Raw genomic sequence first — 12,341 nt, 5'->3', positions numbered from 1 at the left:
TGGGATGTGAACTTGCATATATTGGGCTGAAAAAAGACTTACTAGGGAGAAATTTGCTTCTGATAATAAAACATATTTTTCTAGAGGTCAGTCTTTCAACAGCACAAATTTTTCTGCATTACCAAGCATTAATTTCCAAAGATATTGAATAATGTAATCTCATTAACTGAAGCATAGTCTGTAGCAGGGAAATTTAAAAAGACTCTATAACAGTGTGAAAAAGAAAAATATTATTTAACCATTGAACAACTCATAGATTGTAGTAACTGATTATTAGTTGCTGTAATTTAGAAAAGAGCAAAGAAGAATATCTATGTAAATACAAAGGGAGAGAAAATTGTTGATATTAGTACTTGAAACATATAAAACATAATTACACCTTTTAAAGTCTATCAATAATTAATTTATTAGAAGAAAATTCTAAGCTCCTGACCAACTCATCACTAACATAGAGATTATTACCAGTAATTAAGTGTGGACATTTGGGATTACTGAAGACCTTTGCCACATATTTATCATCTTTTATTGATTGATTTTCTCCCCAAAGAAGCTCTCTTGGGAGAACAATCCTGTTGGCAGCTTGAAATGCCAACCTTTATAAAGGATTTCTGGTACTATACATGGAAACACCCACACCCTGGCATTTCTATAAATGTCTACCTATAGCCAAAATTAATTTCCTTGTGTAATTGTAATTACGTGCAGATTCAATGCTGACAATGACAATGTGGAAGGCTCCTACCTGCATTTTCAGTAACCTTATATATAAATTTTTTTGAGTAGTTTCTTCTTACCACTTTGTGACATTTAAAAAAAAAATTGCTTTTTCCTAGTTCCCAAAGTAAAACTTTACTTCATCTTACTACAAGGCCACTTTCATGAGTAGCAGACATGTGGGAGGCTCAGGAGACACCAGTCCTGTCATGCTGTCAGAGACTATAAAGCACAAACTCTGTGAAATTCAGGTCACTGGCACCTATCTGCCTTCTTTAGTCAGCTCCACGTTCCTGGAGCTCCAGGGATCCCCAGGATCTGCTGCTGCCTTGCAGGAGTGCAGATGAAAGGACACCAAAGCCTCTGTGGGGCCACAGGCACATCTGAGGCTCCTCTCCCAGAGGAAATCCTGCAGAAAGTCCCATTTACCTGAAACTTCTATAAATAAATTATAAAAAAAAAATACAAAAATTTCATTTGAATCAGAATTTCTTCTCCTAAGTAAAGAGATCAGACAAACCACTGAGAACAGAACCCTGAGCTGCAGAGATGCTGTGAAAATATTCAATACCCATTATTTACCTGTTTCCTAAACAAGAGACAAGAATAGTTGGTAATGAGATAATGAGATTAGAATAGTTTCATGTGTGTTACTAATCTCAGTGGCCAAATTCAAGATATTTATTCCATCTACACATATCATTTATTCAGATGCAAAGATTCCAAGGCTTCTTTATTGTTCTGTTCTTCCACTCTGCTATACTCAGATACTTAATTATTATTAATAAAAGTAAAAAAAAGAAAAAATTATTTGTTCTTCTGCTTCTTTAACTCATATATTTATTATCCTGAAGATTTCTTTATATCATGTTTGCTCAAAAACAATCAAACTGTGGCCTTGTTACCAGGGGCTTTACTTATCTCTCTACCTGAGAGAGCTGATGCTTTCACCCACTGAATCTGCTTTCAAAATTATCATGCTGAGCTAAAAATAAAAATGGCCTTTGAGGTTTTCATTCCACTCCCCCTTGTTGAGGGGAGAGATAACAGAGACAGGAAATCACCCACTCTAATCTACATTCATGTACGGTTGGGGGTACTCGAAATTGTGAGGAGAAACAGGAGGGCAGCTGAGAAATGGGCTGGGGGCAGAGGGAAGGGATCCCCTGGAGTTTGTGATGAGGGGAGATGATCACACTGCCAGCACACAGGGGAGCAGGGCAGCTCAGGGAAAACAGGCAATTCCTCCTCCCTCCTCTTCCTCACCTGCCCCATTCCCTGCCCAGGGCTGACCTTTGTGCCATGAAATGCACCTGTTCTTCAAACCCAAATCCTGTCTTTCTGCCATGAAACGTTCCTGGTTCAAACCCAAAATCCTGCCTTTCTGCCATGAAATATTCCTGTCCTCCAAAGCCAAAATCCTTCCTTTGTGCCATGAAATGTTCCTGTCCTCCAAATCCTGTCTTTCTGCCATGAAATACTCTTGTCCTGCAAACCCAAATTCCTATCTGTGCCATGAAATATTCCTGTTCTCCAAACCCAAAATCCTGCCTTTCTGCTATGAAATATTCCTGTCCTCCAAACCCAAATCCTGCCTTTCTGCTCCTGTCCTCCAAAACCAAATCCTGGTTCTCCTGCTGGGGAAGGAAGAGGGAAAGGACAGGGAGCAAGGCTGAGCCACTGAGTAGAGAGAAAATTCAGAGGAGTCCCCAAAATGTTTCAACTGGATTTCTGCACATTGATCCTTTCAGCAGCAGGAGATGATATGTGTGATAAGGGAGAGATTTCTATTTGTTGCATCTTCTGCAGGATAAATATTGCAATTATGATAGCAATAATATCAGTTTCAACTAATATTTACTAACAAACAGCTGTTAAATTTGGCCTTAGAATACATATATACAGATTGATAGATCTAGTTAGTTAGACTATATCTAAACCAGGTTTTTTTTGGTAGCCTGGCAAAACAATAAAAATAAGGCATAAATTAATTTGCTAAAATAATACAATAATACAATGCAGTACAACTTAGTTGTGTTGTAGTTCTCTGGAGTCAGAGGACTCCAGAATGTTTTACAAATGGCAATTTACCCATGAAGTCACAGCAGGTTAATGAATGCTTCATTTGCTGACTTGCATTGGTGGTGGTTTGTTTGAAGATGCAGAATATCATCATTTAAATATGCTCTAATAGAGCAGAATTACTTCTGAAAACACTGCATATGTTTGGATAAAGGCAGCCTCGTATTTGCTTTGTGCAAAGTGTCCTGATATAACTGCAAATTAAGGAATTCCAGTCCAGCCAGGCAGCCTGAGCCTTTGGAAGCAGCAGGGATGAGCAGCCTGTCCTGGGGCTGAGTTTGCAGACACATCCATCCCAACCTGGCTGTTCCAAACAGCCCCAGCCCCTCTCCTGAGCTCTGCAAGGGGCTGAAATCAAGGACAGCCTGAGTTCTGGGTTAATACTGGTTTAGTCTTTTTTTTTTCCTCCTTAGATCCAAATCAGTTATTAAGTTCTTGATTACTGAATGTGGAAACCTAAAGACTGATGATATTAAAATATTACTGTTAAAAAGAACCTTTCTTAACATTTTATTTCCCATTATACTGTAAAACACCTTTTTAAAATGCCTTTTCCCCCTTTGAGTTGTTTACAGATTAATGAATAGTGTAGTTTAGAGAGTCAGGTCTGAACAGAACTCTAAATAAACACATTATTGGGCATTGCTACTCAAGGATACTCTTCAAGTATGAGGGAGACTTGTCAACTCAATCCTTCATGTGCACAGTCCCAATGAAAAATAATATTATTTTCCAATCAGTACAACTGGGCAGACTCATTTTGAAGCTACAGAACACAGAAACTACTTATACTGGCTTCTCTGAGCAGCCAGAACGCGCACAACCATCCTCAGAGTGATTTCCCAACATAACTGCAAGGTAGGAAAAGAAGGTTTTCCCATATTACAGATACTTAAATAAAAAGCAAAGATAGAATTTATTCAGCAATTCAGAAAGGAAATAAAGCTCTGAAGAAAGTAACGCTCAGTTTTGTTTCTTTCTGCAAGAGCAGGAAGGAATAAATAAAACATGAGCACATTTCCTGCAAAATTGGCAATAAAAGGCCCCTCCCTCAGTCACTGGAGCTGAATATGTGTGATTCTCCCAGACTACCTTAATTATTCCACTTATCAGAGCAGCACTCAGACTGCCTGTCAGCCCAAAAAAGCATCTGGAACATCTGGCACATCCCAGTGTGCACCCATTACACAACACCCAGCTCTACATTGCTTTTGCACAGGTTTTAATTCCCAGCATGTACCACTAAACTTTACATCGTTTGTCAAGCTGCCTCTGCAGCCCCAGGAACACTGAAAGAGCATTTCCATCACCCTGTGCCACAGGGATGAGTTACCAACGTCCTGGGATCAGCAAGAAGGGAATAAAAAGCAAGTTAAGCAAGTGCTGGGTGACAATGACCAACCCTAAAACACCATCATGCTTCAAATGATCTTTCAAATAAAAAGTGACTCCTGGTCTGGCACTCTCAGTGAATGCCATTATTTCTGTTTGACTGTGAAGGGAACATTGAAATGAAAGAATTGATCTTAAAACTCATTAAAAATTAAGTCTTTTCAACACACTGAATTCTAATTCACACAGACAAAAAAATTAGAAATTCCAATCTATTCTCCAGTTTTTTAATATATGATACTACAAAGGAAAATATCCAATTACTCTGTAGATAATAGGCCCAGAACATTTATCACCAAGTAAAACCAGATGAGAGATCATTATCCAATTGGAGAATTTAATGTGGTAACCAGCAAATTGAATTTCAGAGCTTCAGAAAGTTGTGCAATAAAACCACAGAGTTGAACACTGTGTGGATTTCCAGACTGGATCTGGAAGGAGAACTTCAATATTCTCCTTTTAGATGGAAGCTGGTTGCCACAGAGCAAAATGGAACTGGGCAGCAGGATAGGTACAGTTTTCTGTAACTTTTTGTAAAATCCTGAAGATTTTCCAAGATTTTTTTGTGGTTTGTTTTATGGTCAGAAATGCAAAATGAAAATTTCCCAGGTATATCTGGTCAACTGAGCGAGATTCCTGTGTGTTAAGTTAATTTTCTGCAGAATGAGCTCTGGTAATACAAAATAAAAGCATATTCAGGTTTGAACTCTATCCTTGTAAGCCCATATTTAGGTTCAACCTGGTAAATTATGTCACTTCAGAAGTGAAGCATTAGTAAACATAGAAAGTCATGTTCCAAGAGATACTCTATTAATTAATAATTATTTATAACAGCCTTGCTAATTGTAATTGACTCTTTCTTAGGTTCTGTGACATTGCATATCAATTAAATTAGAGATATAAATATATCCTGGAAGGGGGCAGTGTTTCTTGACAGGAATATTTTGCTGCAACATGGCTTCATGCATCATTTTATATCCTGGGCAAGCTGCCAATATTGCATTACCTAAATATCCATTTTATATAGGAACTCTGCATCCTCCCAGCAACTTATGAAATCAGGCTAATTGTTTAATTTTAGGTTCCAAATCAACATTCCTTCCAAAGCATTAATCTAGTGGTGAATCTCTGCAATTACCAATTCTGCAAAACTTCTTACGTCTGGTAATTTAAACTACTGTTAAGTAAGTGGCTTTTTGGGGTTTTTTGCTACATATTTATGTAACTGCTTAGAAAATTAAGCAATGGCTAAGTGATGCTCAATTCCTCCTTCCATCAAGCCATCTTTGTTTGATTACAAAACATTATCACCTTCCCTTCACTAAAGATGATGAAAATCCTATTAATCCTCTCATTTCCCAAAGCATTTATCTGGCCTGGAATTTTGATCTATATCCAGAAGTTGTACTGGGCATGTGTTAAGAGGAGAGGATTTCATGGAAATGGGATTCCACCAGTTCTGCACTTCTGCCTTCCATTGAAAAACACAGAGCAAAAGTAAGAAGAAAAGCTAAACCAGCTTTGTCAACTTTTTAAATAAAAATGTAGCAAAAGCTGTTTTAAGGTGGTTTGGTCTCATTATCCAGAAAAGTTTGTATATCAAAATGCTTATGGAAATCCTGGTAACACCTTTAGATATTAAGGAAATGAGCTGACCTACTTAAAACTTATAAATTTATATCTAAGAACACAACAACTCTGTTACTTTTCCTTTTTGCTATCAAGCTGCCATGGAATGTTCTTTGATATTTCACATTTTTGCTCTGGGTAGCTCTCTTTCAAGATAAATATGCCCAATTTTTTTTGCTTGGCTTTTCAGAATTCTTTCAGTATTCCAAGTGGAAAGACATTAATGTGAATGATTCTGTGCTGGCAAGAACCCACAAAATCTGTGTCAGCAGCTCTGTGTGTTTGTCGACTCAGTTCCTCTTGTATATTTATAAGGCAGTTGACAAAGTGCCTCAGATATTCTGATTCCTGTGATTATCTCCTGAAGGATGCAAAGGTCTCTTTTAATGCTGCTCCAGGAATTTATGGTGATAAAAGAATTAATCCTGCTCTGTCAGTCCATAAGAATCATTTTACCTGTGTCCTCCCCTGTAATCACTGCACATTTAACTGAGTTTGTGAACACACACTCATGTTGGCTCTTCCTGTTTTCCAGTTTCCTGCTTTTCCTTCAGACCCTTTAGAGTTGACATTTTATGTCATTCAGGTATTTTTCAATATTTACTTTATTATTATCCAATATCACACTGCTAATCTGTCACATCAATTAATTGCATTATGGTGTGGAAATCATGCAAGAAAATATAACTTCAGTCCTGAAATCAAGTGTGGAATTTGCATCTTACCACAAACAATCTATTTTCCCTCTCTTCAGAACTCAGGTGAGCCAACAGATCATCAACAGAATTATAAAAACTGACTGAAACCAGCTGATTCATCTACCAAGTTATGAAATATTGTTGGGGTTTGTTGTAGGGCTGTATAATAATTTTCTCATTCATCCTGATAAATTGCCTGCTGATTTTCTCTCCAGGTTTGAAATCCTTTGCTTTGACTTTATGATGCTGATAATCTCTGTCAGAGAGATTGAAATCCACAATTTAAGTAAATAAATTTAAATAAACAGTAACTCCATTAAACTCATCTGTTTTTACAAGACACAGTAATCAAAGTGAAAATACAAAAGCTTATAAATTAATGTATAATAAATCATTATCAGAGGCTGAGTGCAGGATCCTTATGAACCTTCAGAGATAATACAGTCTAATTAAACTAAACTCAGTGAGATGAGTAATTAAGAGCACGATTTTATTAAAGCATCTGACAGCAAATGATTCTTGCCTTGTGTTTTGCTGTTCTGTCCTGACTTTGATGAGAAAGCTGTCCTGATGCTGACATTGAAAAAGTGACTCTTAGGAGAAATTCATCACGACACCAACACTGAGCAGCCTTTCTCAGACTGTGAAATACAGCATGAAAACATGGAGAAGAGGACTGAGCCTTTATGCCTAGATCAGTCCTACAGGAGAACACCTGAATGTCCGGTTCTATCCTACAGGAGATCCTCTGAATTGCTGCATCCATCCTACAGGGGAACCTGTGAATTCCTGGATCAATTCCACAGGAGAACCCTTGAGTACCTGGATCAATCCTACAGGAGAATATTTGAGTGCCTGGTTCAATCCTAAGAGGACATCTGAGTGCCTGGATCAGTCCTACAAGGGAACACTTGAATGCCTGGTTCAATCCTACAGGAGAACACCTGAATTTCTGGATCCATCCCACAGGAGAACACCTGAATTTCTGGATCCATCCCACAGCAGAACACCTGAGTGCCTGCATTCATCTTAGAGGAGAACACCTGAATTCTGGATCCATCCTAGAGGAGAATGCCTGAATTTCTGGATCCATCCTAGAGGAGAACACCTGAATTTCTGGATCCATCCTACGGGAGAACCTCTGAATGTCTGGATCCATCCTAAAAGGAGAACACCTCAATGCCTGGCTCAATCCTACAGGAGAACATCAGAATGCCTGCATCCATCCCACAGCAGAACACCTGAATGCCTGCATCCATCCTACAGAAGAACACCTGGATTTCTGGACCCCTCCCACAGGAGAGCACCTGGATTTCTGGATCAGCCCCACAGCAGAACCCTTGCAGCTCTGCCCAGGCTCCTCAGGCTCAGCAGGCTGGGCACTCACGTGGTAGAGGGGCACGGTGTTGTTCTCTGCCAGCGAGAAGCCGAGCACGTCCTGCTGCCCCGGCTCCATCCTGATGCTCATGGTGGAGGCCAGCACCGAGGGGCTGATGGGGAAGCCGGGGGTCCCTGGCCCCTTGCCCTTCCTCCTGGACCTCCTGGCCGTGTCCCTCTTGCTGTCCTTCTGCGCCAGGGGCTCCTCCTGGATCACCAGGATCTTGTCATCGCTCAGGTAGCGCAGCAGCGAGTTCTCAGAGTCAGTGGTTGGAGGGGGAGGAAGGGAAAAACAAATATTAGGAAGAGGAAACAAGCAGAGAACCGTTGTAAATGCTGGGAATGCCCCAACAAAGGCAGGAGTGATGCCTTTGTTGACTCTATGTTCTCAGAAGGCTAAGTTATTATTTTATAATTATTATAATAAGAGAATAATATAATAATGTTCATATTAAATATTATATTAATTATAATATACAATAATATAATATATAATAATATATAATTATATCTAATAATTAATATAGTGTAATATGATACCATATAATATAATAGAATCCAATCCAATACAATTTAATATTAATATATTAACTATTTTATATAATAATATATTAATGTTAATAGTTTTATATCAATATTATTAATATTGATGGTATTAATATTATTATTGTTACTATAGTTTCATAATTATTATATAATTAATATTACTTACAATTATGACTTTATTATATTAAAGAATGCTGTACTAAAGAATACAGAAAAGATACTCAATGTTAAAAAGATAATAATGAAAACTCGTGACTCTTTCCAGAGTCCTGACACAGCTTGGCCCTGATTGGCCAAAGAGTGAAAACAACTCACAGCAGAATCCAATGGAACAATCACCTGCGGGTAAACCATCTCCAAACACATTCCACACAGGAGAAGCAAATGAGATGAGAATTGTTTTCCTTTTTTCTCTGAGGCCTCTCAGCTTCCCAGGAGAAAAATCCTGGGTGAAAGGATTTTTCCAGATAATGTGAATGCCACAGAGAATATTTTTGGCTGGGCAGAGACATCCCTGGGTTCTGTTAAACTGGGAAAATCCCGGGAGTGTCCAGGGAATTGTGAGGGCTCTCCCTGCACTCCATCTCACCTTTCACCATGGGTGGTGAAAGGGAGGAGACACAGAAAATATTACTGGCTTGTATCATGCAGGGAGCACCTCTGGGACCATTCCAGACTCCAGGATTGTAATTTCAAGGAATTTGACAAGCTGGAATAACAGTTTTAAGGAGATGTGCAGCAAACTTGGGCACAGTTTCAAAATGGGAGCTGGCCAGGCAACAAGTCTGTTGCTGTCTGCAGCAGTGAAATATGAGCTAAACACACATCAACAGATTTGGGATAAATCAGAAAAGGCTTGTGCCTTAAATGAAATTTATTTTCTCTTGGAATGGAAGCTTACTGAAAAAAAAGTAGTTTAAAATCCTGCATTGATCTTCAAGAATATCATTCATTTTTTGTCACATTTTTAGGAGTCAAGTTGAACTCCTCTCAGCTTCCAGACCATGTCTAAAAGATTCTAAAAAATAGTATTCAAGGATCTTCAAGAGTCAGTGTCACAATAAATATGGTTGTATATTTGAAGAATATTCTTTTGAATTATATGTTTTCTTTTTGCCAGAGGAAAAAAAGGAAAAAAGAAACTGTGCAATCGCTTTTCTTGCAAAGTTCATAATTCCCACTGGGATCAATGGAAGTTTTTGTGATAGAACTGCTGGTCTAAACACTGACAGTACAGTTGCTGATTCCTGTTCCAAATTTTAATTCACACTGATCAAAATGTTCTCAGAGGATGCTACTTTACATCTGCAACATCACTTACTGTTTTTCTAGAGCTGTGCAGATTTGGAACTGATTGCTTTTAACACATATCTGAGCCTTCAAAGTACTTTTCCTCTTGATGTTTATGTTTCTTTAGACTAGAATTAAATTCCTCCTACTAATACAAATTTTTATTTTTCAGAAATAGAAACAGAAAAGCACAGACACTAAACAGGCTGGTTTAGATCTTCTGTGACACTAAAAAAATTAAAAAAGAAAAGAAAAGATTTTTTTTTCCTGTGATGCTCCTTAAGCAACAAAGGAAAAACATCTTGGAGAAGAGGAGAGAAAAGAAAATACTCACCTCTGCTTCCCCTCTTGTACATGTTCTGTTCTTTGGGCTCCCCTATCCAGCTGTACTCAGTAGGCATCGAGACTGGCCTCAAATCTCCTGCAAACAAGGCAAGGAAAACCAATGGAATTTTGGAAGGTTAGGAATGGCAGGCTGTGGGGTCAGTAGTGTAAATTAAATAAATTCCAGGTGTGACACAACCCCTCAGAGCTGTGGCCTTCAGGATCAGTGGAACGTCCCAGAGCCTCCTCTTCATCACTCTGACCTCAAGGGAGGCACCACCAGCTCTGGTGAAATTCCTTGTAAATGTAAAGCAGATTAGAAATTTATTTGAAAACTCTGCTCTGTATGAACTTCCTCACTCATTAAACAGGTGTTGGGAATAAAGACAGAAAAAGTGAAAAATCTGTAGGAAAAGCAGAGAGAGAATTAATACAGATGCAATAACACAGATCTGTCAGGGAAACAGAAACCCCCCTGACCTGGGAAATCCCAGGGTGAGAAATGAGGGATCTCATTCCCAGGAACATTAATTTCCACTGGCTCAGGAGGAAAACCTGGGGCTCAGTTTGGGGACAGCAGCCAGCAAAGAAGATTCAGCCCTGGGGGTTTAATCCCTGGATCTCATGGGCTGGGGCAGTAAGACCCTGATGTGCCCAAAACATTCCCTACCCGAGCAGGGATGGGAGAGCACCAAACCAGGAGCACCCCCAGATATCCTGAAAATCAGAGGGGTGACATTTGGGATACTGAGATTTGCCCAGATTACATTTTTGTGCACACCATGAAATTTAGTGTATAAATAATCCCATGGAAAAATACATTTCATTGCCTGCCTCACACCTGAGACTACTTTCAACTACAAATATGGGATTCAACTCCTAATCCTTAGAAGAACAATATCAATTAAGGAAAAAAACCTCAATTTAAAAAAATCACTAATATAAAAAGATAGAGAAACAAGAGAAAAAACTTTATAAAAAGAAAACAGGCACAAAGCCAGTGAAGATCAACATAACCAAACTGAGCAGTTTTTCTGTAAAGAAAGGAAAGATCTGAAGCTCTGAAATGATTTATACACAAACACAGATACCACAGCACAACAGACATCAGAAATAGAAATTCAGGACAGGAATCACACAAGGCAAATGAACGAGTGATTTTGTAAACTGCTTATTTCACTTCCAACTCCTTTCCCAATGAAAAGTAACCTATAAATTGTTTTGACATTGCAGCTTGGATATTTTTCTGAGGAGCAAAAAATTGTTATGTACAAGGATACCAGAATAAAATGAAAGAAAAAAATATATTTATGATGTTTTTGCCTCTAACACATAAATGGAAGAGATTTGAAATGCATTGCCACAAGAGCTGTTTAGACCAGAGCATTTTAGAGTCAGGAAAATAACAGAGAATAATGTTAAGTAAAGCAAAAAATGCATTGCAACGTTGCTAAAAACAAGCTTAATTTTCATAAATACATTGGGAAAAATGGATTTATTATTTATCTTCTTGTATTTTGCATGTGCTATCAATACCCGTCACCTGGCTGAGTATCCATCCACCTGCACAGGAGACTGATTTCTAATAATGGCTGGAACCCTGCTAGGTCCAAGGCTGGAGTTTTGGAGCAGTAGTTTGTGTCAGCCCAAGCAATAATGAAAGTGGCTGCTTGGCCATGAAAGGCTTCAGAAGTTTTATTTTCATTTCTTTGCTCATGGTTCTGTGGTTCCAGCATCAGTTTGTTGGAGCTGCCATAAATCCTGTCTTTTTACTGAAAGACACATTGTCACTTCGGTGATGGATGTCGCCAGTGGCAGACAGTACAAAACCTTCCACTACAGTAGAACTTCATTTGCATGTCTGGTAATCAACAGATTAATTAAATCTGTAGTTAAAAAAAATCTGGTGCAGCAGTCATATTTGAGAGAAAGGCATATTTCAGAGACTTCAAAACCAAATTCCTTCCGGATTTCAATCAGAATTGTCCATCATAGACAAAAAAAAAATCTTGTGTACTCCTGGGATCAGGCAGGGAACCCAATATTTTAAGTCACCATGCAGGAAGAATTTATGAAAGCAAGGCAAATACACCCATCTGGCTCCAATTTTAATCACAGTTAAGATTTCTCTTTATCTTTCATTCTAATTCTGTTTTAAAATGATGTCACTTCCCAAGGAGATAAAGAGTGAACATTACTGGTCCCAAGATGGAATCCTGTTCCTCAGCATCACAGCTCTTCCAAGCATCAAGCAGATGACTGAAGCAGTTGCTAAAAATACCCTGCCTA

General features: G+C 38.5%; 1 protein-coding gene across 2 annotated transcripts in view; it reads right to left on the bottom strand.

Moving 5' to 3' along the window:
- LOC128945699 (connector enhancer of kinase suppressor of ras 2-like) overlaps positions 1-12,341 on the bottom strand; it is a 164,802-nt gene that overhangs the window by 31,621 nt on the left and 120,840 nt on the right. Inside the window, exons 12-14 of one of the 2 annotated variants that reach the window (XM_054289513.1) lie at positions 10,059-10,149; position 8,695; positions 7,903-8,148 (exon numbers count right to left, since the gene is read on the bottom strand). In XM_054289513.1, the coding sequence (XP_054145488.1) occupies positions 7,903-8,148; position 8,695; positions 10,059-10,149 (338 nt within the window). Of the gene's footprint in view, positions 1-7,902; positions 8,158-8,694; positions 8,696-10,058; positions 10,150-12,341 lie in introns of both variants that reach the window. The other variant, XM_054289512.1, reaches the window with a different exon arrangement.

This window comes from Melozone crissalis, unplaced genomic scaffold, assembly GCF_028551555.1.
Source record: "Melozone crissalis strain CALT ecotype California unplaced genomic scaffold, PUWL_Pcris_2 ptg000068l_1, whole genome shotgun sequence".
NCBI lineage: Eukaryota > Metazoa > Chordata > Aves > Passeriformes > Passerellidae > Melozone > Melozone crissalis.
Note: the sequence above shows the minus strand (reverse complement) of the source record. Positions and strands in the feature narration are given on the sequence as shown.